This window comes from Clarias gariepinus, chromosome 25, assembly GCF_024256425.1.
Source record: "Clarias gariepinus isolate MV-2021 ecotype Netherlands chromosome 25, CGAR_prim_01v2, whole genome shotgun sequence".
NCBI lineage: Eukaryota > Metazoa > Chordata > Actinopteri > Siluriformes > Clariidae > Clarias > Clarias gariepinus.
In genome coordinates, this window is record NC_071124.1 from 11,023,825 (window position 1) to 11,051,665 (window position 27,841).

Sequence of the window (27,841 nt, forward strand, 5' to 3'; positions counted from 1 at the left end):
CGCGGGTTGCCAACTCCTCGCCCGCGGCCTCGTTACGGTCCCCTGCGCCGAAGCGGAAACAGAGCGACTGCTGCAGCTATACCCAATCCCCCCGCTCATCAGCCCGGAGATCTTGCAACGCCCGCAGCTGTTTTCGCTGTTTCCGCCGGGGACCAGCCCGCGAATTTGGCGGCTAGCTCTACCTGGGCGATGAACGCGTGGGGATCGCCGGCGCCGTTGTAGGCCGGCAGGCGTAGCTGCAGGTCGCTTCGCTGGCGGACGGAACACGGAGCTGTAGCTTGCTCCGGCGTCGGCGCCGTGTCACTGGAGGAATCCTCTCTGAGGTCCAATGCCGGAACCTGGAACGCGCCGCTCCGCTCCGGTCGCCGCTCCTTGCCCGCGCTGGCCCCGTCAGGGAGGGTCTTCTTCCTCCTCAGCTGCTCTGCCACTCGGCGGCCTATTTGGATCCTCCGGATTTCCTCCGGGGTGCGCTCTAACTCGCGACTCTCCATCCCACTTCTGACACCAATTGTAGCGTTTTTACGCCCGAAAGGATGATGGAGAGACGAGTTAATTAAATTGCTGCCCAATGCAAATGGCTGGGAGTATTTTATTAAACTCACACAGGTAACCCAGCAGCATAACAACACACACCACATCACACATATCCTGGCTGAAGCCACTAAACCAAATACCTTTTCCCAACAGGGTGAACACATAACAGCCCCTGCCGCAAAGCATGATGGTTCCCAAGCGAAACCCCGCCCCCGTCACAATATGTTGCCTCCATGGTCTCTACTTTAGCTCCTGGTTTTTTTTAGCACCTAGTCTTACTTAGCCCCTTGACAGGTTTAGCTCTGTATGTGTAGCTCTGTTGTGTTTAACTCCTTGTTTAGTTTAGCTTATGTTTAGTTATTTATAGTTATCTCCCAGCCATGTTAGCTTTTGTGTTTTGTTCTTTATTTCTTTATCTCCTAGCCTATGTAATCTCCTAGCTACCAAGTTACAGACCTTTAGTTTCCTGGTGTGTCTGTTAGACTCATTCCAGCAAATCACCTCTGTCACTATGCCTCTCGTCAAGTCCACACCCCAGTTTCGTAACACTCATCAGGGACTATCTAATCATTTTGATACATAGGAGGTATCACATTCACATTTCATACAAACTTTCATAATTTCTTTTGATTGTGTAAAGCTACTTTGCGACAATGACAATTGTTGAAAGCGCTATACAAATAAAATCAAATTGATCTGTCAGAATTCAGCAGTATTATTAAAAAAGTTCATGCACTAATGGAATTATTATTCATATACAAGTTCTGTCAAAAGTTAATAGGTATTAAAATTGGTAATAAAGTCAATATATTTATTGAAACAAATTGTACATGTACTTTATTAAATAGTAAGACTGGTGGTGTCAACCAGGTTTCTCAAATGGCGGGGGAAGGAATTCTTTTAAAAGAAGTCGTTTTAGATATTGCTGAGAACCAAAACCTTGCACACTGGAGGACTTGGAGACAATACATGTACATATACAATATTTTTCAATACATTTGTATTAAAAATAAGGGCTTTATTACCAATTTTTAATACCTAGTTACTTTTCACCCACCCTGTACATCATAAAGTTATTTTAATATTGTTCTTTTAGTCAGTGCAAGTGTGTACATTATTTTACTAATTAATTATTCAGTTTTATTTATTTTCGAATCACATTCGTCATCATACTGTTATTTAGTTGTTAAAGTCATCTGATAAACTCGGTCCAACTAAATCCCCCTATTAAGCAACATGAAACAAGCTGCCAAACTGACACCTTCCTTACATAACACCCACTTCCATGTACTACTATGCTGTGTTCTGCTTAGATGTCTGTCTTCAATTTTATTTATATCTTAATGCTGACTACATAGCTTAGGTGAAATTTTATCTCCGTCACCCCTCCCCCTCCTCTTCTCCCTCCTAAAAGTAAATTAGGCTTATCTCCTCTTCCTACTCAGTCTTTGGGTGTGATATTTGACTAGTATGGTGGTTGTGTAAATCAGTGCTTAAGGGTGTGTACTCAAACTTTCGTCCTGGTAGTTTAAAAATGTCAGGATTCACGGACACGATGCCCAGATGTAAGAATTATGCCACATCTGGCTATGTGGAGTGTGGTCCTTGTACTGGAAAGAAACAAAAAGCCATTAAGTCTTGTCTGATGTGTTTGGATTCCTACTGTCCAACTCACTTTGAGCTTCATGAGAAACTGCACTCAGGACAGCATCATGAATTAATGAGTGCCACAGGCTTTCTTCAGGACAAGATCTGCTCCAGGCACAACAAGCTGGTAGAGGTGTTCTGCTGCTCTGATCAGCAGTGTATTTGTCTCATGTGTGCAATGGAAGATCACAAAGGACATAGAATTGTGTCAGCTTCAGCAGAAAGAACAGAGAAACAGGTTTGAAATAAAACTTATATGCTTTGCAACTTAATGGTTTGAACAAGTACTACTTAATTTAAAATCATGGAAATAAATGTTAAAGTTTTATTTAATGATATGTAAAAACTAATGTGCACATCTTAAACCATTTCTCATTACACATAATTTAGAAGGGAAAAACATTTAATTCCATTGTACTCTCATTGTACATTGTATCTGACTAACGTCTGTTTACTTTAAATATAAAAACACACATAGATGCTGTCCCACCTCATCAGGTTCTGTAACTCAGCAGAATGACCTGGGGTTATGAGAAGAGACAGTGCAAACAGAGAAAAAATAAAAAGCAGTAACACCTGTCACTGAGTAATACGATATGATATTGCTGCAACAAGTCATGCTATATTTAGAAGGTTGAAAATCTAGAAATGTGTTACTTAATTGAAAGTGATCCTATCCAGCAAAAAGTTATTAATGAAACCTAAACAGCTATTTTAAAACATAACATTTTAAAATGTAAGATAATGTTTTAAAAAGTGATTTTATCTGATGAAATCAAGTATGTCATGCTGCCATGTGTGCATTTTATTAACTTATCCAAAACATTAAGAAAATTATTTTATTTCTAAAGCATGTTCACTGTTATTTTCCTGCAAACATATTTCAGTATCACCACCGTCATTTGCTGGTTATAAGCATGATTAATGCAGCTAATTAATTACTAATGAATTATTCAGAAATAAAACACTATTTAAAGATTTCCAATTAAATAGAATTTGCACATTTAGCATGGCGGATTATATAAGCTGCTGGAATTGATGGTAGCCTAAGCATTCATTGAAAATCAAACTTTTTCTTTAAGTTTAATGTAGACAATTAATATTAGGAAATTAAATTAAATGAATTATTCCTAAGGAGGCAAGGCTTCTTCAGAATTTTATAACTGATAAAGAGTTGCCATAACTCATAAAAATGTAGACCTTGAATGTACAGTATGCTTTAACAAAACAGTTGTGATGAGAAGTTAATTAGAAAAATCAGGTACACAAATTTTCTTTTATTTTGGGTTAGCTGAAATTAACAATAGCTACAAAAAAAGGGTCAATACAAGATCAGAAACGTAAAAGCTTCACCTCTAGCACATGATTTTACAGTATGAGCCACCAAGGAGCTTCTGGCAGAATTCGTAATGTTCAATTTACTTTACTGGTTTCCTGACACAGACTTGAGTTTTAGGTCAAGTTCACACAACATATAAAAAGGAATGGGGCTCCAAAATCTGAACGTTAGTCTGCTTTATCCATTACACAATCAGCTTTGATTTTTGTTTGGTCATTGATCCAGTTTCAACCCTTTGACTGATGATTTGAGTTATGCTGAAGAATTCTGAGGAAGTCCTTTTTCTTCATTATTCCATTCTCTCAGCTAAAGGTGACAGTTTGGATCCTTGTCAAAGTGGCTACACCCCACAATAATTTGTACTTACATTACTTTTTTTTTGACAGATCTTGTGATTTACAGTTGTTTAGAAATGGCTTCAAGAGACATAACACTACACTATAACTTTTGTAAATCTATCATGCTGCTTGTCAGATATGCACTGTGCTTATCGGGTTTTCCCATTGTACTGGTTGTTAATCATTCCAATGAGTGCTATTTTGTGTTACAAATAAGCTCCCAGCTGTAGTCAATCAAGACCAAGAACAAGAAACTGAAAGGCCTTTGGCTTGGAAAACTAAAAGAGATTTCGTGAATTATGGCACAATTTAATTAATAATATAAGATTCAAGATTCAAATAATATTATGAATCCCAGAGGGAAATTGCTTTGCCTTTTTACAGTTGCTCATTGTTTGAAAAAAAAAGGGAAAAAAAGGAAAAACATCAACACAACTAGAATTTCAATTAGGTAGCAGTTGATTGTCTCAGGTAGTCAAAGCTGCTGTCTGCAGTTTCTTCAAAAAGCTGCTGTGGATCCACTGTGGGAACACTGTAGGCAGTGTCTCACACCATTCTGGGACTTAAACACTTTAAAACCAGCCCTCATCAGTCTAAATGTATGCTTAAAACATAATCAACTTTACCAACTTTAGCTGCATTAGGGAAAATGCACCATAACAGAAACAACACTTTAACACCAGCTAAAGCCACATAAGTCTAAATAGATGTTGGACATTTAGGCTACGTTTACACTGCAGGTCTCGATGCCCAATTCTGATTTGTTGCCTATATCTGATTTTTTTGACCGTCTGTTTACACGTGCTTTTTAACTATGACTCATACCCGATACACGTGCCATGCCATCTGAAACATCGCGCATACTTAAAGGGAGGTTATTGCGCTACACACTAGCCAAGATAGACGAAGGTGAAGTATGCTTGACACTCGCGAAACGTCACCATGGTTTTAAAACGGAGAAGAAAAAAAACGGCATAATTGCAACCTGCGCATATGCGCATAAATTTTAATAATTAAAATTTAAATATAAAGGAACAAACATGAATTTAATGGAGCGTTTTTTAAAAAAATTATGAGAATGAATTAAAGGAAATTCTTTAATTTGAGAGATGATCGTAAAACAAAATCTCTTAATACTAATAATAATAATAATAAAAAGACAACATGAATGGAACTAATTTAAAGTCACCAGAGTACAGGAATAAATTGCAAAACAAACAAAAAACCTTGACAAGGTACTGTAGTGCCTGTATCTAGTTACAACCAGAGGTGGAAGTTACCTGACTACATTTACTTTTTTATTTAATTTAAATACTAGCTAGTAAGTTAATACAAGCCCTGTCATTTTAATAATAAAGCAAATTTGAATCCCAAATGCACAGTGGTTAGCACTGTTGCCTTGCACCTCCAGTTTGATTGCCAGCCAGGTTCATTTCCTATCTCTGTGTGCATGGAGTTTGCATGTTCTCCTGGGCCCATATTCACAAAGATTCTTAAGCCTAAAAGTTGCTCCTAGTGATGAAATTCTAAGAAAGTTCTTAGAATTATGACATTTTCTTAGAATTTTCCCTTAAATTTAGGATTTTTAACATTTGGCTGTTTTAATTAACTTTAATATATTTAGTCTATACAAACACTATGATATCATGTATTCTATTTTCACAAAGAGTGTATTTCAAGACCTTTGCAGAGGTCAGAGGTTATTTTTTTATCAACCAATCACAGTCCTTGAAATGCTGCATCATCCCTAGCAACGGGGTCAACCACACCCCCTCACTAAGATAAAGGTTTTTGTACTTTCCTTACTCAAAGTTGCTCTAAGAAGTTTTCTAAATCACTTTTAGTCTAAGACTCCCAGCTAGAACATTTTAGGCTAAGATAGGATCTCTTTGAAAGAATTCTAAGAAGCTTTGTGAATACGGGCCCTGGTGTTTGGTGGGTTTTTACCCACAATCCAAAAATCTGTAGATTAGCATTCCCAAACTGCCCAAAGTCTGTGTATCCTTAAACAGCCATTTTTTTTTTAAAGGCTTAGGACAAGCAACAACCAACAACAGGGCTCAAACCCAGATTCCCGCAAATCAACAACCCAGCACCCTAGCCAACTGAGCCAACTGTCCCTTTCATTGCTGATAATAACCAGTACATTGAAGGGTTTTAGGACCTTTTACAAATGCTGAATGCATTTTCTATACTATACTATGTTTTTGAAAAACACATTACATCAGTACCCTAGTGGGGAAAAAAACACTTTAGTGTATTATAAATATAATCAAATATTCCATAGTACATTGCTAATATACTAACAAAAAGTTAATCAGTTATTATATAAAAATGTACTGAAATTATGCTTTAACTAAAGTATACTAAAATCATGCTTTTACCAATTTTTGGAATTAAACTTTAAACATACTTCAAAATAATTTTATTATAGTACAATTTCATAATACAAAGGTTGGCATAATTTCCAAAGCAAACTTATTTAAACTTTGTTTTTTTTGGCATATTTAAAAAACAAATATGCTCAAAATAATAATTGTAGAAATGTACAAAAAGTATACGTTAGAATACACATTTTAATGTACGGTAGTCTTAGTATATAAAACATTTTAGTTCAAAATGTGGAGGCAAAGCTGCTCCGTTTAAGAGCTTGTCTTCACAAGTAAAAAAAAAATTAAAATTAAACAAACAATTAAATGACGAAAATAAAGAAAAAAATGGATTACCGCTGATTGGCCAACGCAGAAGCTTCTTTCACCAATGAGAAACCTTTTGATATGCCCCTTACCTTTTGGCATGCTGATTGGCTAACGCAGAAGCTCCTTTCACCAATGAGAAACCTTTTGACACGCCCCCTACCTTTCGGCACGCCTCGACCTTTAAGCACGCCTATTGCTCCAGCCTGCAGTTATCCCTACTTGATGGAACTGGCTGCTAAGGAAGCTCAACAATTGAGCTCAAACAGTAAAGTGTATAAAATGGAGACCGAAAATAATGGCCCATGTTTTCGTTGTGGTAAATCTGGCCACTCACCTACCACATGCTGGTTTAAGGATATGGAGTGTCAAAGCTGTAAGAAAAAAGCTGTAAGAAAAAAGGAAAAATGCAACAGAAAACAGCATTTAGAAAGAATTAAAAGGAACATGTATTCAAAGTTGACAGACAAAACAAGAGTGTGACAGACACATTCGAGGACGAACTTCCTTTGTATGTGCTCACGGTAGCAGGGGAAACTAAGTCATACAAAGATTGACACTGGTGCTGCAGTGTCGCTGGTCTCAGACACAGTATATAGAAAAATACTGAGCCACCTGCCACTTAAAATACCCAAAGTGACCCTTAAAACTTACACTGGTGAGTCAGTGGCCATGAAAGGCCTTAAGAGGTAACGGACAAACTAAACAAACAAAAAAGCTGCCATTGTATGTGTTTTTCGGAGATTATCCCTCACTGATGAGACGTTCCTGGCTGGAGCAATTTAAGGTGAACTGACAGACTGACGGATTTAGAGGGCGTTCTTCAAGAACATAGTGAAGTTTTTAAACAGGAATTAGGTAGCATGCAGGGTATTGTATGAGGAAGTCTGGAGTGGCAGAGAAGTATGTTAGAGTGGTGCAGGACATGTATGAGAGCTGTAAGACAGTGGTAAGATGTGCTGTAGGTGTGACAGAAGAGTTTAAGGTGGAGGTGGGTCTGCATCAAGGATCGGCTCTAAGCCCCTTTTTGTTTGCTCTGGTGATGGACAGGATGACAGATGAGGTAAGAAAGGAGTCCCCATGGACTATGATGTTTGCAGATGACATTGTGCTCTGTAGCGAGAGCAGGGAACAGGTGGAGGAAAATTTGGAGAGGTGGAGGTATGCTCTGGAAAGCAGAGGAATGAAGGTTAGCCGCAGCAAGACGGAATACATGTGTGTAAATGAGAGGGACCCAGGAGGATCGGTGAGGCTACAGGGAGCAGAGGTAAAGAAGGTGCAGGATTTTAAGTACTTAGGGTCAACGGTCCAGAGCAACGGAGAGTGTGAAAAGGAGGTGAAGAGGCGGGTACAGGCAGGTTGGAATGGGTGGAGAAAAGTGTCAGGTGTGTTGTGCAATAAAAGAGTATCAGCGAGAATGAAAGGAAAGGTGTACAGGACAGTGGTGAGACCAGCGATGCTCTACGGCTTAGAGACAGTGGCGCTGAAGAAAAGACAGGAGGCAGAGTTGGAGGTAGCAGAGCTGAAGATGTTGAGGTTCTCTTTGGGAGTGACAAGGATGGATAGGATTAAAAATGAGTTCATCAGAGGGACAACCCACGTTAGATGTTTTGGAGATAAAGTCAGAGAGGCCAGATTGAGGTGGTTTGGACATGTTCAGAGGAGAGATTGTGAATATATCGGTAGAAGGATGCTGAGGTTGGAACTGCCAGGCAGGAGGTCTAGAGAAAGACCAAAGAGGAGATTTATGGATGCAGTGAGAGAGGACATGAAGTTAGTTGGTGTGAGAGAAGAGGATGCAGAGGATAGGGTTAGATGGAGGCAGATGATTCGCTGTGGCGACCCCTGAAAGGGAACAGCCGAAAGACAAAGAAGAAGGTAGCATGCAGGGAATCAAGGTAAAGATGACTGTTGAGTCGGATTGCCAGCCTAAATTCTTAAAGGCCCGACCACTGCCATATGCACTTAAACCCAAGGTGGAGACTAGTTTAAATTAACTCATAAAGGATGACTTGCTGGAATTAGTCAGTGTCAGCAAATGGGCAAAAAATCGTTCCGGTAAAAAAAAAAAATGGAGGTACAGTGGAACCTCGGATTACGAGTGTTTCGCAAGACGAGCAACAATTTTTTATAATTTTTGACTTGAAAAACGAGCATTGTCTTAGTTTACGAGCATCGAGTATCATGTTTCACGCATGCGCTTTTTGTTTTGACACCGAGGGTTACGCCATCACAAGTGAGCCAACGGTTTTTCTCTCTCTTGCAGCGGAATTGTAGGTAATCGTCTCTCCTGCTGGGTGAATACACACACGCGCGCGCTGTGTGTGTGTGTGTAATGTGCGTGCGCGCACACACACACATTAACGAAGAGACCGTTTTTAAAACCGTTTAAAAATTAGCAAGGAACATCGCTAATCACACTCACGTGAGTGCATACTAACAGAATCACTACTGTAAAGTAAAACAACAACAAAAAACAAATTAAACAGCTCCTCACCTTTGAAAACAGTCGTGACAGAGAAGAGTTTGTGTTTTTGTTTGGCAACCTGAGAGGGGGGGAGCTGTAAAGCCGAGACCTATCGTCTCCCCTGCTGGGTCTTAGTGCTTGCAGGGTTTTTGAGTGTGCGTGTGTGTGTTTGTGTCTGTGTAAGGCAGAGAGTTTGTGTGTTTGTTTGGCAACCTGAGAGAAGGGGGCTGTAAACGCGAGGGACCCCCCCTTCAGCCCCCCTTCTCTCAGGTTGCCGAACAAACACATAAATCCTTCTCTGTCGCGATTGTTTTCAAAGGTGAGGTGCTGTTTTATTTGTTTTTTGTTGTTGTTTTACTTTATAGCAGTGATCCTGTTAGTATGCACTCACGTGAGTGTGACTAGGGATGTTCCTTGCTAATTTTTAAACGGTTTTAAAAACGGTCTATATGTCAATGTGTGTGTGTGTGTACGCACATTTTATACACACACACCCTGCATGCACAAACAGAAACACTTATCTGTCGGGATTTTTTTTTACATTTTTTAAAAGGTAAACTACAGGTTAATATGTTTTATTTTTACTTTATATTTTGTATTAATTATTTTTATGTATTTTTTGGGGGGGCTGTAGAACGAATAATTGAAGTTTTTATGATTTCCTATTGGAAAATTAAATTTGGTTTACGAGTGTTTTGGAATACGAGCCCGCTTCCGAACGAATTATGCTCGTAATCCGAGGTTCCACTGTATAAGGATTTGTGGGGATTTTAAAGTCACTGTATATCCAGTGTTGTCTGCGGAACAATACCCCTTGCCTCAATAAATTATCTTTTTGCAGGACTAACTGGAGGATAGAAATTCAGTAAAATCTAAATCAAGCATATCTCCAAATGCATGTTGAGGAACAGTCAAGAGAACTCCTCACCATCTACACACACAGGGGCCCATTTTGGTATAAGCGCTTATCGTTCTGAATTACTTCGGCTTCATCCCTGTTTCAGCGGGCGATGGACCAGATTTTGGCAGGCCTTCCAGGAGTAGTGTGTTACTTGGACGATATTCTTGTGAACAGTACAAACGATAAATCACACTTGCAATACCTAGACGCTACCCTCAGTAGATTGTAAGAGTATGGATTAAGAGTGCGAAAAACAAATGTTTATTTTTTTTGTCTGCAGTGGAGTACTTGGGCCATGTTATTGATGCCTCTGGTCTTCATACATCCCCATCCAAGGTTAAAGCCATAGTGGATGCGCCAGTGCCTAAAAATGTCAGCCAGCTGCATTCTTTTCTCGGCTTGCTTTATTATTGGCCTGCTGAAACATCTGCACAAATTGTTGTGTCATAAGAATAGTTAGAAATGGACCACCGAATGTCAGGAGACATTCGAAAGAGTAAAAGACACTTTGTTAAAATTGAAAGCCTTTTCCCATTTTGATCCAGCTGGCCTGCGAAGCTTCCCCATACGGTGTGGGAGCTGTCTTGTCCCACATCATGCCAAACAGTCAAGAGAAGCCAATTGCATTTGCTTCAAGAAGTCTAAGTAAAGTTGAAGCAAACAATGCTCATATTGAACGTGAAGCATTGAGTATTGTGTTTAGAGTACAAACACAATTGTTTTACCAGTACATCTTTGGAAGAAAGTTCACGCTGCTGACCGATCATTGCCCACTAAAGGCAATTTTTGGCCCCTTACCATGGCATTCTCTCTCTTGCGGCTAGTAGGATGCAAAGATGGGCTTTGTTATTATCTGCTCATACCTATGACATCAAGTATCGGAAGTCAGAAATGTACAGAAATGCAGACCAGATTGCCTCTTGCTGACCAAGTAAAAGAAACAAAAGTGGCTAAAATGTTCTACTTCAGTCAAGTGGACAGGGCCCCAGTAACTGCTGCACAAGTACGCGAGCACGCGAAATGACCCTATGTTGTCCAAGGTCATGGATTTTGTCATGACAGGAAAAGGAGCGAACGATGACCTAGAGCTCACACCGATGTCAGGAACTGTTGGTACAGTTAGGCTGTTTGTTGTGGGGAAGGAGAGTGATTATTCCGCCAGCGATACGCAAATCAGTGCTGAAGCAGTTACATGCAGGACTCTGTGGAATGGTCCGCATAAAAAAGATTGCAAGGAGTTATTTCTGGTGGCCAGGAGTGGACAGCCAAATTGAGGAAAAGGCGAGAATATGTACATCATGTCAGAGCATACGAAATGTACCACAACTGGCACTGCTGCATCCATGGGAATAAACTGTGGCATCGCATTCATGCTGATTATGCAGGGCAGGTGAAGGACAAAATGCTGTTAGTCGTCATTGATGCACACAGTAAATGGCCAGAAGTGGCTATCATGAAATCTACCTCAGCTGAAAAGACAACTGAAAAGTTGGGAGAAATATTCAGTAAATTTGGACCACCAGTGCAGTTTGCCTCAGACCCCCCAATTTATCGCACATGAGATGGCCACATTTCTACTAGTAAACAAGGTGCAGCATATCAAGTCATCCCCCTACCATCCTTCAACAAATGGGTTAGCTAAAAGGTTTGTCCAGACCATGAAACCTGCTTTGAAAGCTTCAATCGGACAAGGCGCAATTCATTAAAGACTTCATAACTTTTTGCTGTCCTACAGGATCGTAGTACTCCTCACGCAAGTACCAAAGTGTCACCAGCTTATTTGTTGTTTCACCAAGAGCTCAGGACAAGTTTTGAGGTGCTTAAGCCTGCAACCCTCAAAGAAACTGTCCTACAACAACAGAAAAACCAAGTACAGCAACGGGAACTACAAGCCAAAGACAGAAGCTTCTTGACAGGATCACCAGTGCTGGCCCAGAACTATGCAAGTGGTCCAAAATGGGTACCAGCTACTCTGGAGACTCACACTGGTCCTGTGTCGTATAAGGTTAGAACTGCTGGAAACCTTCTCTGGAGGAGACATACTGATTAGTTGCTGAGTGGAGCCAGTGCAGGCACTGACCTCCCTGAAAAGACTGATGTTGCTGATCTAGTATGTGACAGCTCCTCAGCTTCTGTGACCTCCACCACTGATGCTGTCAATACCCCAGATTCCCCAGTTACTAAGGAACTACTGTCACCTGTTGTTTCGACAGGGAACGAGAACCAAGTAGGCCGCCGATATCCAGTAAGGGAGTGGCGTCCACCTCAGGGTTTTTTGGATTATACTTAGTTAGGAGCTTCCATTATGGTTTTGGGGGCAAAATAATCCTCTAAGGGTAAGCTAGGGTTTGAGGTACTCTACCCTCAATCCCAGGAATCAGTTATGTTTATACATAAGACATTTAAGGAGACTGAATGTTCTTAGAAAATGTTTTTAAATAAATAAATCTTTGTTTACAGAATGTTAAAATGAAATGTGTTGTAACATGTGTATTCTACAGACTATGGTTGATGTGAAATTTATGTTGACTTTAAAAGTAAGGGGAAGAAAATGTTGTGTATTTCGTTAATGTTGTTATTTAACTACATCTCCCAGAATGCACCGTGTTATGTTGTCCTCTGAAAGTGTACTAGAGAGGTGGTTGTGATAAAACTGAAAAGAAAGCAGTCACTCTAAAAACGGTCTCTGTGTCATATTTAAATAAACACACTCCGTACAATATCTTCAAGATATAACATTGACGATTAATTCTGTACTAAAATATACTTATATAAAGTATAGTAACATTATATGTTCAATTAAAGTTAACATATAATTACACAAACATGAAAAAAGCATTCTATACTCACCACAGGACTGTACACTAACCTTAAGATCCCACTATTAGCAGCATAGATTTATGGTTGTGCAAAATTGGGGAAAAATGCGGAAACGTTTGTCTGTGCATGCGCAGTGAGCGTATGTAGCGTAGGACATCAGGTAGAATGAATTTATAGAACACCGACTGAAGACCTGACTGGTCAATGTGATTATTCTTGCTGCGTCTGATTGGTGAAACTGTCACATGGTAAATCCACCGGCTGCATATGTAGAATAAATGGTTAGAAAAGTAACGAGTCGAGTGTAGCCGAACGTAGCAGAGTAAGAGTAGCGTTTCTTCTTCACAGTAAAATTAAAAAAAGGTTACTCAAGTAAATGTAACGGAGTCTGGCGCTCACTATCATAAAGCTACACTTGCACCTGCAGCAGCGTTAGGACTCTGCAACCATTTCAGCCAACCAGAGTGTAAAATCAGCACAACACCAGCCAACCAGAAACTGAAGGCAGGCAGATTCGGACTGTTTGCTTTCTGATTCCTCTGCTTCTCGTTAGAATTCACAGCTGGAAGCTGCATCATTGTGTGCGTTAGCATTATTGCTAAATCTTCACTTCTAGTATACTATATATTATATATAGTATAGTATAGTATATATATATACTGTATATACACTGTAGTATAGTACTTCACTGCTAGTATGGTGCTCTGTAGCTTTTAGGCTGTTTTCAGAGGCTCTGTGTAACAGCTACAATCAACACACCAGGTTTGAACTAATACAGTATATTCCAATAATGATTTCTGTCTTTGTTTCTTTGTTGTTGTACTTCTGCATTTAAGTTGTACAAAATTAGTTGTTCCAAAATAGCAAACTTCAAATATATTAGTCAGTAGTCTGGAGCAAGAACACTTAAGTATTCTTTGGCATGCTAGGAGTTAATATACTTAGCATATATTATTTTTACTTGAGGAATGTTGTAAAATTGTTAATTAATTAATTAGCTTATTAGTATTTTATAATTAATTATTATTAATTAATAATTTCTCTATTTTTTTGTTGTGACCAGAGGTGAGCAAAGTAAACAAATCCTTAAAATGAATTTAATTTAATTAATGTTATTAAATAAATCATCAATTTACTACATGGATTCAAATTAATTAATTTATTAATTTATTAAATTGAAGAAAATAATATTAATAGAATAATTAAGAAACAGCATTGTTATGTACTGATTCTCAGAGGAATGATCGCATGTAAGAATGTTCTGTTTAATATAACACAACAGAAAACAAAATTTTAAATCAAAATTAAGGTCAGTGAAACAGGTGTGGGTCGATTGATCAACAACAGGGCATCAAAGGAAATCTAAAAGGCATATGTCAAAGTCCAGAAACAGATCAAAACACTAAAGTCAATTCAAAAGAACATCTTCAAAGAATCCTGCAAGAAGGTTCAGTGTGCTTTGCAAAGTCTTATGGATTGGATGCTTGTTTTATACTGCAGTGTTAATTAGGATCACAGTATGTGTGGTTTAAAACTTAGGCCAAACATGCATGCCTGGCGTTGTAGTCTTTTACCAGAATGTTGATATATTGCGCTCTTTCTGTCGCTGCTGCAGGTGTTTTGACAAACACACTAAGAGAAGGAGTGCAATTGTAATCTGACATTTTTTTCTGTTAAAGATATTTGCTGTACAATCATTCTGATCCTTTTTCTGTATCACTAACTAAAATAAATAATTAAAAGCATAATATTGCGATAATTTTCATGTTGAGTGTACAGTATGTAAACTCTTGACCACAACTGGTACATTATTTAGCATATTTTATCAGTTAAATGATTAAATACAGTCTGCTTGGGAGGGGACACACAATTTTAGACCTAACTGCATTTACAAGTAATGTTCACACAGTTTAAATGAATGCTAACTACTCAACAGAGCGAGATGGCTGAGCCAAAGATGAAATTAGAACACAGGATTCTGGAGAGGAAAAAGGAGCTTGAGGAACTGCAAAAAGCTCTGTTATCTCACAAGGTATGTTTGGGAGCATGAAAGAACAGAGTTTGTTTGTTTTTTTACCATTGGAGTTATACAAGGTTTGTTTATTTCCCAAGGTGACTTTATGGGTTAGGTATAATCATAACAATATACTAGTAGTATGTACATGTACTATTTCAACACTTCTTGAGACTAAATTGTCCCACTTTTTAGTTTACAAAGAATATCTTGAAGTTTGAGAGTATGATATAACCAGATCACATTTATTCAGTTTTATTTTTATTGCAACTGCACTGTAAAGTATACTGCAAATGAACTTAAAGGCACTAGTTATGTACTTCCACACAATTTTATAATTTACTAGATGTGCATAGGACTTTGTTCACGTAGAATTGAATTGCATAATCATAAGCGCGATTGGGTGATTTTCAAATTCAAATTTTATGTGACACATACACAGTCATACAAAGTACGATATGCAGTGAAATGCTTAGACAACTGCTTGTGACCTAAGAATAAAGAATAGGAATAGGAAAGGAAATAAATATGAAAATTAAAATAAAGGGTAAGTTTAACTAGGGATTAATAAAATAAAAATATACAAATAAAAGTTAAAAATAAAATAACTGTACACAAAAATACACAATATAGAAAATATATGGAGAATATATGAAAAAAATGTAAAACAATAAGAGCAGCCGAATAAATGGTAATAAAAGAATAGTTATGAGTTTTATACTGTGAGTATATTTGTAGCATTTCTTTAAGTAAACATCATAGTTTATTAATCTTATATTATTTTTGTTCTGATACTTGGTTTCTATTTAGGTATTACTTCCTAATGATTAAATATATCTTTAACTATACTTTAAGCAGACTTGAAGTTAACTAATTGATATTACCGGTGGACTACACTTATTTACAAGAAAATCACAAGACAAATTCACAATTAAGAATATCAAGGTACTTTATAGTTAAGTTTCGGCATACGAGCGATTAAGGCAGTTACATGTACTTCCGGTTACATGCACTTCTGATGGCTGATTAATCAAAATTACACAATCACTGGTTTTTATCTTTTCTGCTGAAGTTAACAAAACTCAAGAACATGAGAGAGACACAGTTAACAATCAATATACCAAACCCAAATGTGTATTATACAAAATAGATACTGCAATGTACAAAATACGACTATTTACAAGTATACACAAATTGGTGCATATGTGAATGGATGTATAGTCCCAAGTCTTGCACTGTATACTGTGTGAATGTGTGCTTGCGGGAGTGCGGAAGTATTGTATCAGCCTCACTGGAGCCGTTGATGAAAAACACTGTTCTGTGATACTGTCCCAGTGGTGAATAATTCAATTTTGATGTCCTGCAAAGAGACAAAAGGATTCACAGTAACTTGCAACGCTGGGGAAAATGGCAAGCAGTCATATGCGTATAAACAACAATGGAGCGTTAGCCTCAACTGGCATCTTTCCTTTAGCATGGTCAGCTGACCTCTTTGCATTACTGAGATTCCCCTCGTAATTTGGAGAGAACATTTCTGAGGTTTAATTTCTATTTATTTCATATTTCTTTAATTTACATGTCTTCATTTATGCCTTTAAGTTTTGATTGTTTCTATATGCAAAAAAATTGTGTTGGAAATTGGTAATATTGGTAATATTTATGGGTGGCTGGAACAGATCATCTACATTTACATTATTGTCTATGGAAAAATCAGTTTCACAATATGAAATTTCACCTTTGAGATGGATTAAATTCATATGCCGAGGTACCAGTGTATACTCAAACTCAACAGCTGTAATCTCTAATTAAAATTTAAACTTTAAATTCCACCAAATACTTCACCGATCGATTGCGCATTGCACTCCTCATTTCGTTGCTATCAGGGCAGGCAGCAGAGTGGGCCACGGCAGTCCTTCGCTCCGATTCAGACACCGCCCATTTATATAACGAATTCACACGGCAGCTAAAATTAACTTTTGAACATTCTGCGGGCGAGGTGGAGACCGACACCAAGCTGTACCACCTGCGGCAGGGAGGATCGTCCGTGAGTCACTATACGGCTGATTTCCACACTCTCGCCGTACAGACCACCTGGGGAGACGCCGCGCTCCGGACGTCCTACCACGAGGGACTGGCTTCTAGGATCAAAAACGAGTTAGCCGGGAGAGAGCTTCCCGCCACGCTGGAGGGATTGATTCATCTTAGCCCCTGGATCGACCAGTGCCTCCTCTCTCGCCCGAAGCCAGCCCCGAGAACCCTGCTGCCAGCACACAACTTCGCCTTAACCACTCCACGACCATCGACCTCCGCCACTCCCACCACCTATGGACACATCAGTTCCCCACCTCCTGCCATGCCCCGGAGCCGGGGAACCCATGCAACTAGGATGCGCCTCCCTGACCGCTACAGAACGAGAACGGTGCTTCAGAGAGGAGGTCTCTGCTTATTGTGAACCAGCAGATCACCACAGGGCCATGTGTCCTCATCGCCAGGGAAATGCCCAGGCCCGGTGAGCGATAGGAGCAGCTCGCCGACACCCGGCTCTCTCTTCCACGACACCTAGCGTCTCTCGTCTCACAGTTGAAGCGTTATCCCAGCCTGTTTGAATCACATCAGTTGGCGGTTGGCCTCTCTCCTCCAGCCCTATCACCACCCAGACTCAACCCATCACCCTCATCATTGACCAGCACCACAAATCAATCCAGGTTTACCTCACCTCCATCTCATCACCACCCATCATCCTCGGACACCCTTGGCTTCTACAACATGACCCTCTGATCTCCTGGACCCAAAAATGGATCTTACAGTGGGGGCCGACCTGTTCCGAACTCTGCCTGCGGGCTCCGGCTGGGACGTGCTCTAGGGAGTCCGAGGCCCCCGACGTCGACACCAACGCCATCCCCGCCGCCTATTGGGACCTGGCTGAAGCCTTCTGTAAGAGACGCGCTACCCACCTGCCTCCTCATCGCACTTACAATCTGGCAATAGATCTTCAGCCAGGTTCTGTCCCTCCCCGTGGCCATCTCTACTCTCTGTCCACCGCTGAGACGCAGGCGATGGAGGACTATTTGACTTCCGCTCTCCGTCATGGTACCATCCGGCCCTCCTCATCGCCTGCCGCCGCGAGGTTCTTCTTTGTGAAGAAAAAAGGCGGCGAGTTACGTCCATGTGTCAATTATCGGGGGCTCAACAACATCACTATTAAAAACCAACACCCTTTGCCTCTTACCAACTCGGCCCTGGACGCCCTTTCTGGTGCCACCATTTTTACAAAGTTGGACCTCGGGAGCGCCTACAACTTGGTGCGTATCAGAGAGGGTGATGAGTGGAAGATGGCCTTCATCACCCCCACAAAACACTATGAGAGTCTAGTCATACCTTTTGGACTTTGCATTGCACCAGCTGCCTTCCAACAATTCATTTATGATGTTCTGAGAGACATGCTAGGCTGGTGGGTATTCGTCTACCTCGACGATACGTGGACCCCTCGGATGTGGGCGCCGGGGCTGTTCTATCCCAACGAGGTCCAGATCAGAAGCTGCACCCTTGTAGCTTCTTTTCCCAAAAAATTGACCCCACTCAGCAGCGACACTGGCTCCAGGGCACCAGAGAGCCATTTATTATTTGGACCGATCATCAAAATCTTATGACCATCCGAAATCTGAAGCAGCTGAACCCCAGACAGGCGCGGTGGGCCCTGTTCTTCAAACATTACAATTTCCATCTGTCCTACCGCCCAGGGTCCAAGAACACCAAGGCCGATGCCTTCTCATGACAGAATGAGGAGGACGCCTCAAGCTGGGCATCTGGTAGCCCTTTCCGGACTCCCGTCAGCTAAACAGACGTAGCACACGTAGTCCGTGTGCATGGGTTTCCCAAGGACATCGTCTCAGACAGGGGTCCACAGTTCACTGCCCGGTTCTGGAAGGCTTTCTGCCGTCTGATCAATTTCATCTGTAGTCTCTTATCTGGTTATCATCCTCAGACTAACGGTCAGACAGAGCGGACCAACCGACAACTGGAGGTGCTACCTGATTGCCAGCGCTCCTGGGCCCGCCACCTCACTTGGGCAGAACCTTCTCACAATCTTTACGTGTCCACCGCTACAAAGTTAAGCCCATTTGAGATGTGCCATGGTTTCCAACCTATGATGTTCGAACATCAAGAACCGTAGGTTGAAGTACCTTTGGCCCAACAGTTGGTCCACAGGTGTCGACGGGTATGGCGCCAAGCCAACACAGCCATTCGATGAGCCAACATCCGCTACATTACCCAACATCGCTATCGACACCCACCGGGGCGATTGTACCATGTAGGTGACAAAGTATGGCTGTCTACAAAGAATCTGCATCTCCATACTGAATCCAAGAAACTGTTTTCCAGATTCATCGGCCCATACCGCATCACCCATCGTATCAACCCCGTCACCTACCGGCTCCAGCTGCCTGCTGCACTCCGGATCCATCCGGTATTCGATACTTCCCAACTCAAACCCTTCATCACGTCACCCATGATTGCTCCTCCTCCCCGTATCATAGAGGGTGGTCCCGCCTACACTGTACGCCAAATCCTCGATTCACGCCCCTGGGGCAGAGATCTCCAGTACCTGGTCAACTGGGAGGCTATGGCCCAGGGGAACGTCTGGGATTCCGGCTCGGTTCATACTTGACCCCGAGCTCATACAGGACTACTGTCGTCGGGGATCCTCCACCCAAGGACCGTCGAGAGTCGGACCTGAACAGGGGGGTACTGTCATACACACTCGCTGCGCGACCGGCACTAGGACCCAGAAGTAGTACAGTTGCGAACCAGGAGGCATAAAATGAAACAAGATGGCGCTTCACATCACTCAGTTATTGAGTTCGCCCATGTAGGTTCAGATCTTCCATCTGCCATTTCGTAAGTACTCACTTTCTTGGGTTTGCTTTCTGATTCGAGTGTGTGTTTATAGGATGCGGGTTAAATTTGTGTTTTTTCCTTGCTTCCCTTCTGTGAGAGTCCTTAGACTAATTTGCGTGGTTATCCTGCCTACTCGCTTGTTTCCACGTTTGGGTTTACCATCCACGCTACAAAGGGCTAACCGCTAATCGCTAAGTCTACTGATCATCTCGGGTTAGTTCACGACAGCATTCAAGACAGTAGCCAATCTTCCTAGGAGTGATTATTTCAGCACCTTCACCTCAAGATCAGACCATACAGCCTAATCTAGTGACTAATATAGTGACTAAATTCCCCCAAAATATATTGTCGGTATACTTGTCAGGCTGTGGTGCATGCCACTTGGACTGAGTTGAGGCTTGGCACAAAGACTGAACTGAGACTTGACATCCTTAAACTCGGACAGTGGAGCAAACACAAAAGTTTTGACTTGTCCTTAATGTCCTCAACTTCGAATGACTGGGCAAAGTCATCAAACCAGGACAGATAGACGGAGTGAAGACTGAGTTCTCAAATCCTAATGGCAAAACACACACAGGTCTGGCACAGGTGCAGGGCATGACCCTGCAGTTCTCTCAGAAGGCACCTAGGAAGTCAGCCTTTCCCAGCCTGTCAGGAAACACAACAGTGTTTTCTGAGCTAGGAAGTTACTTTGATACAACATAGCATTCAGGGTTATCAGAGCATACAGGGCCTTTAATAGGGCTAACAGAGCAGAGCTGGCCTTTAACAGGGTTAACAGGGCATTTTGGTCCACCTGGTCACCTCCATCTTAAGCTGAGCCAACATGTTGTTTATCACTGCTCCTTCCTTCAGAGGCTCCTGCTCTGGAAGTGCATTGTGACTTATATTTATTTGAATAGTGAGCTTCTTAGCTTGCTGCGGAATGTCACATAGCTGGGGGACAATGGATTTTGAATTTTGCCCTACGTTGACAATCAGTTTGGACATGCCACGCTTGGACCCCCTAGTCACTTCTTTATGTTCATTGCGGAGAACCACATTACCCTGACCAAGGTTGGGTTGCGAGACGAAAGGCATTTCTGCTTATGCATCTCCTAGTCACTCAGCTGTATATTTCTCAGTTTATACCAAGGACAGTGAATGCTTGAATTGTGAGTAACTTGGTATGCAAGTGTTTTTTAAGATGAGCAAAATTTAAAATAAACGAGCAAAAAAATACATTTTAACGTGTTGTGTGTATGTTTGAGTTTGTTTGTGTATGTGTGTGTATGCGAATGTGCATGCGCGTGTGTGAAAATTGTCCTACACAGTGGCCCCCACTTCCTTATTCTCGACTCTTTTGTCTAACACCAGTCACCTTTTTTTTAAAAAGATAAAGTGCAGGTTAATTTGTTTTATTTTTACTATCTATTTATTATTAATAATTTTTATATGCATATTTTTGGGTTGTGGAAGGAATCATCTGAGTTTCAATCATTTTGTATGGTAAAATTTGCTTTGATACACAAGTGCTAGCTTCCAAATGAAATGCCTGTACAGCTTATGTGCTCCTTGCATGGAGTTCTTCTTTTCCTGCAATCAAACAGCAGTGTACAGTTCACCCCACCTTTACAGTCACTAGGGCACATGGCATTAGAACACTTTCACCAGACTTCCAGACCCTGAACTAAATTTCACACCTCCTTTTAAAGAGCGGAGCAAGCTTGAGGTCCATTGATGAAAAATTCCCACTAGCAGTGTCAGCTTTAACGAAAGCTTTACGCACTTGCAAAAAGTCTATCTTGTAATGAGCCCTATGGAGATCTATGTAATGAGCCCTATGGAGAGAGCGAGGGGCGGAAAAAGATGTGTGTGCACGCTCGTCAATGATGTACTGTAGCAATTGACAATATGTTCAGCCAAAAAAAATGTATACACACTTCAGGAAAAGAAAAACTTATGAGTTGGACAATGAAACTTAAATGCCTGATTTTAATTCAATTAAATTCAGTTTTATTTGAATAGCGCTTTTAACAATTGTCATTGTCGCAAAGCAGCTTTACACAATCAAAAGAATTATTTAAGTTTGTATGTGAATGTGTATGTATCAAAATGGTCAGGTAGTCCCTGGTGGGCAAGCTGAGGGCAACAGTGGCAAGGAAAAACTCCCTAAGATGGTAATAGGAAGAAACCTTGAGAGGAACCAGACTAAACAGGGAACCCATCCTCATTTGGGTGAAACAGAGAGCAGAAATTGATCTGCATTCATACTGTGTGTTAGGTGGCAGGCAGTTCAGCATAACAGTTAATGTTAATTGATGTTAATATGAAGTCCAGGTAGTTATTGAAAACAGATACAAGTCCTGCACAGTGGCCAGAAGGAATTTTGAGCCATTTTTCTTGCAGAATAATAGCCAGGTCACTACGTGACGCTGGTGAAGGAAAACGTTTCCTGACTTGCTCCTCCAAAACACCCCAAAGTGGCTCAATAATATTTAGATCTGGTGACTGTGCAGGCCCTGGAAGATGTTCAACTTCACTCTCCTGTTCATCAAACCACTCTGTCACCAGTCTTGCTGTGTGTATTGGTGCATTATCATCCTGATACACGGCACTGCATTCAGGATACAATGTTTAAACCATTGGGTGCACATGGTCCTCCAGAATGGTTTGTAGTCCTTGGCAGTGACGCGTCCATCTAGCACAAGTATTGGGCATAGGGAATGCCATGATATTGCAGCCCAAACCATCACTGATCCACCCCCATGCTTCACTCTGGGCATGCAACAGTCTGGGTGGTATGCTTCTTTGGGGCTTCTCCACACGGTAACTCTCCCGGATGTGGGAAAGACAATGAAGTTGGACTCATCAGGAAACAATACATTTTTCACATTGTCAGCCCAAGATATTTGCTTCTGGCACCATGGAAACCTACGTTTGGCATTGGCACGAATGACCAAGGTTTGGCTATCGAAGCCCAGCCATGTACATTGACCCTGTGGAGCTCCCAACAGTTTTGGCGGAAACAGGAGAGTTGAGATGCACATTTAATTCTGCAGTGAGTTGGCCAGCTGTGGTTTTATGTTTTTTAAATACAATCCAGGTTAGCACCCGGACATTCTCTTTCGTCCACAGTTACTCCTGCTGGATGTGGTTCGTCCTTCTTGGTGGTACAGTATGCTGACATTACCCTGGATACCGTGGCTCTTGATTCATCACAAGGACTTGCTGTCTTGGTCACAGATGCGCCAGCTAGATGCACACCAATAATTTGTCCTCATTGCAATATTTTAAGCAAAACTGTGCTATTACTCTGCCAATTAAACCTTCACACTCTGCACTTATTGGTGGAATGTGCAATCAATGAAGATTGGCCACCAGGCTGGTCAAATTTAGCCATGAAACCTCCAACACTAAATTGGCCAGTGTTTCAGTTTTATTGTCCAACCCCTGTATATATAATATTATGCAAATAATTTAAATATTATTAATATTATGTTAATATAGTGTACATTATACAATTTTTTCCTAAAGTGTGTACATATAATTTTTTGTCTGACTCTGTATAAGTGTGTGAATGTTCATTTGCATGGTGCTTTGTGATGGAGAGGCATCTTATCCAGGCTATATTCTTCAACCCTGTCCTATAGTGATGCATTCATTGAATTCATTGTACATTTGAACAAAATGAACTGACTCAAGATAAAAGAGTGAATAAAATAATGCATTTTAATTTCAAATAGGATAGAACCTATCACAAATGTTTAACTGTTGAAAGTCTGATTGTCTAGTTTATTTTTGTTACCAAAAACTTTCAAAGAAGCTTAATCACGTGTGTGTGTGTGTGTGTGTGTGTGTGTGTTTGTGTGTACAGCGGTCTGCACAAGTAGCACTGGAGGAGAGTGATAAGACATTTACTGAGATGATTTGCTTTATTGAGAAAAAGCGATCTGAGTTTCGAGAGTTAATTCAAGCTCAAGAAAAGATTGAAGTAGAACGAGCCAAAGACCTCCTAAAGCAACTGGAAGAGGAAATCACTGAGCTCCAGAGGCAAGATGAAGAGCTGCACCAGCTTTCGCTAACAGAGGATAACATTTACTTTCTGCAAGTATGGACCTTTTTTCAAAAGGCCAACTGGTGTAACAGTCCTTAGGTGGCAGTAGCTCTGTCATAAGGACTGTATATTAAAAGGCAGCATAAACTAGACATTGTGTAAAACCTTTTTTTGTTTGTTTTCTTGTTTGTAGCGTTATGTGTTTCTTACTGCCACTCTTGGATCTTCAGATGTATCTACCATAACTGTTAGCTCTGTCCTCTCTTTTGAGGAAGTCACAAAATCTGTGACTGAACTGAAAAACCATTTGGAAGATTTTTGTAAAGCAGGCATGGAGAACATTGCGAACAAAGGTAATGCTCATATCACTTTGCTTGCATCAGCTTTCACTAATTCCCCCTGTAACCCTTATAACCTTTATATTGTTTTTGACAAACTACTGTATATATTGTGCATGTGTATGTGTGTATGTGTGCACCCCATGTGTTCTGTATACAACGTGTAGCCTGTGTGCTGATCTTTCATTTCATTTACCCAGACAACAATGTGGCTGTACGTAAAAGGTGTCTGCTATTAGACTATTAGTGCTGCACCAAATTGTTTATCAGGGTAAGAAATCAAACAAATCTAACAGGCTGCATAAAAAGGGATCCTCATAGAAAGTTTGATTTCTTACCATGATTAAAGTGTTAGGTTTTTCTTTCTTTTTTTAGAGCAAGGTTAATAGACCTGAACAGAAGAACAAGACTTAAAAAAAAAAACAGTAAAACAAACTGAACATAAAAACAGTTTGCACAGAGCTTTACCCAGTTTGTTTCTTACTTTTTAAAGCTCTCTCTCTCACACAGTCACACCAACACACACATACAATATACACATTCCTTATTAATATTTTTTTTGTTTCCATAGTGAAGCAAATTAAAATACTTTCACCTATGACTAGAGAAGAGGTCCTGCAGTGTAAGTACTGTAATTCTGAAAAAAATTAACACATGCACCTCCACTGACATAATTATTTATGCAATTAATGCTATGCCTAAACCTAAACCAAATGTTAATGGTAATATCCAAAAGGAAATAAAAAAAGACTTAAAAACACCCCAAGAAATGTTTTCATGGAATGGCCTTCACCCATTAAACAAAAATTATGTGCTTCATTATCAGATTACTGCGAGCTAACCATGGATCCTAACACAGCATACAGGCGCCTTAGCCTGTCTGAGGAGAACAGAGAAGTGTCCAACTTTGACCAAGACCTCCCTTACCCAGATCATCCAGAGAGGTTTGACTGGCCGCAAGTGTTGTGTGAGCAGCCAGTTTGTGGACGCTTTTACTGGGAGGTGGAGTGGTGTGGCAAAAATGGTGTTAACATTGCCATCTCCTATAAAAGCATCCGTCGGAAGGGTGGCCGTAATGAGTGCTGGTTTGGCTGCAGTGATCAGTCATGGAGGCTGTACTGCTCACCATTTAGATATGCTTTTAGGCACCACGGTAAAGAGACGTACATCCCTAAAAAGAACAACTCCACCAGGATTGGCATATATGTTGATTACAGTGCTGGGATGTTGTCCTTCTACAGTATAGATGTAAAAATGACTCTGCTCTATAAAGTGCAGTGTGAGTTCACAGAGCCTCTGTACCCTGGATTTACTGTGTGGCCAGGATCTAAACTGACACTATGTTGTCCTACTAAATTTGAATAGATATGGATAGATTTTTGAAACCAGGTAAGACTTTTCAGAGTTTTCATAGTCCAGTCTTAGTCCAATCACTGGTATATAAACAGAAATTGTAAAATAAAAATAAAAAGTGCATTTATGTAGGGCATTTGGCAGATATGCTTTTCCAGAGTGAAGTAACCTATATCTCATACAGTATATCTGAGCAGTTGAGGGCCTTGCTCAAGAGCCCAACAATGCCATTTTGAAATTTTGGGGCTTGAACCAGTGACCCTTTGGTCACTAGTTCAACATATTAATCACTGAGCCACCCATGCTACAGTATATAGAATATGCTTTCACAAAAAATAGTAGAAAAGTTGAGGTAAGGTACATTATTTTATCATATACTAACTCTTTGTTATAGACTGTGAATTGGCAAGATAGTTATAATAAAAAAAAAAAGGTATTATTATAAAAAACTAAACAGATGTTTTATTTCAACTCTTCTAACCAGCAGGAACAATGTTTCAATATGTTAATACTTTTTTGTGCATATGTCTCCATGTTAGGGCCACAAACTTATGGTGGTGATCTTATCACCCTATAAAATACTGTTTCCAATATCATTCCTTTTCTTCTTCTTAACTCTTTCATGTTAAGCTTTTTTGTCACAAATGGGGTGTAATGGCGGATGTTGTCGCTGTGGGCGGAAAAAGCAGGCATAAGCGCAGAGGGGTTTTGTAACCAAAAAGAGTCTTTTAATAAGGTCCACAGTATATAAATAATCAAGACATAAAAAACAACAAAGGAACAAACAACAAACTCAAACAATACTCAAAAACATAGGTTGAAACATCGGCTCTCTGACAAGACACAGGCTAAGGGACAGACTCTAATACCTGTTACTTGAAGCCTAAGCCCTGTGGTGAAACACCGGCTTAAGGACGATACACATGACATGACCCACAAACCAAGCATGGAGCTGAAACGGGAGAAAACATGACGAGAGACTAGAGACACGACGAGACGAGAGACTAGAAGAGATGACAAGATGAGAAAAGAGAGACTGTCTAAGGCTAGAGGCAAGAGACAGGACTGAGGCTAGAGACATGGCAATCAGTTAGACATGGCTATTAGCTAAACATGGCAGTCAGCTAAACATACATCTAGCTAAGCATGTCTTTAGCCTTTAGTCTTTATTTGTGTAAAGCTGCTTTGGGACAATGCCAATTGTTAAAAGCGCTATACAAATAAAGTTGAATTGAATTTAGCCTAACATGCACATAGCTACACTTACCTAATAGCTAACCACACACTAGGGACTTGGGACACAGAAACACAGAGGCTAGGCTAGGGGACACACAAAGACCAGGCTAGGGGACACACAAAGACTAGAGACACAGGTAAACCAGGGAGACTAGAGATACGAAAAGGCTAGAAACACAAAAGGGCTATGGCTAGAAGCATGACAGTTAGCTAAACCTGATAATTAGCTAAACCTAGCAGTTAGCTCAACTTGGGTTTTAGCTAACCAAGCTCCTAGCCAAACACACACCCAGCTACTTAACTACTGTATCTGGCTAAACACACAAGGAAACAGGAGGACACAAACAACAATACTTACATACACAATAAGCACACCACCCTTGACATACCTGGGTCAGCTCCACAACTTAGACCCACACAGAACATATACAGTTAACATTGCCAACATGAGAGCCAAACCAAACCAAACTTAAATCAAAATATAAACTGAACAAAACAAAATGCCCACATAAATGACAGTAGTACAACTAACAATGCTCGACCCAGTTTCCCAGACAGGCATGGCATACCTGTGGATGTGTTGAAAGACATTTTGTCCACTGGTTTAAGCAGTTTAAACATAGCCATTAAAGGGAAGACAAATGTCCTGGCATCAAAAGTAAAAACATACAGTGACAGAATAGCAGGATCTGGTTCTCCCTTCTGCTTCTTATACATTTCTTAAATAATTGCACTTTCTGGAGTCATCCAGAAGAGCATACGTTACTTTTTAAAAAGTTATTTAAGTTTCTTACATTTGTCATCTCATGGTCAAATACATACAAGTCATAAATATACAGATGCTGTAAACTATTGTAAAACTTTAGTGTATTTTAGTACTTAATGCAGTACCTAATGCACTGGGCTGCTGACCGGTACCGTGCTGCTGACTGGTACCAGGCCGCGGATGATTCCCCCAAGTTCAGACCTCACACTAATTCTGCGTTATGGTTTTATATTTATTATTCACTTTGTGAAAAGTTCATAATAAATATAACAAGTTGGAGACCACTGCTTTAGTGTATACAGTACCACCTTAGTGTCAAGTGTTCAAGTATATCAAAATCTTCAGTAGTACATTAAATGTATACGAGTATAACTATTATACCACTAAAGGTATACTATAAAAAGTATATTAACATCATGTTTTTACCAATTTTCGGAATTAGAATTAAAACATACTT

At 40.5% G+C, this 27,841-nt stretch overlaps 1 protein-coding gene across 1 annotated transcript; it reads left to right on the forward strand.

The window, feature by feature from the left end:
- Positions 1 to 1,994: 1,994 nt before the first annotated feature.
- LOC128512772 (tripartite motif-containing protein 16-like) lies at positions 1,995 to 26,327 on the forward strand. The gene is made up of 6 exons (XM_053486185.1): positions 1,995 to 2,419; positions 14,679 to 14,774; positions 23,512 to 23,745; positions 23,885 to 24,044; positions 24,601 to 24,651; positions 24,856 to 26,327. The coding sequence occupies exons 1-6, from the start codon at positions 2,069 to 2,071 to the stop codon at positions 25,392 to 25,394; spliced, it is 1,431 nt and encodes a 476-aa protein (XP_053342160.1). The 5' UTR covers positions 1,995 to 2,068; the 3' UTR covers positions 25,395 to 26,327.
- Positions 26,328 to 27,841: the final 1,514 nt, after the last annotated feature.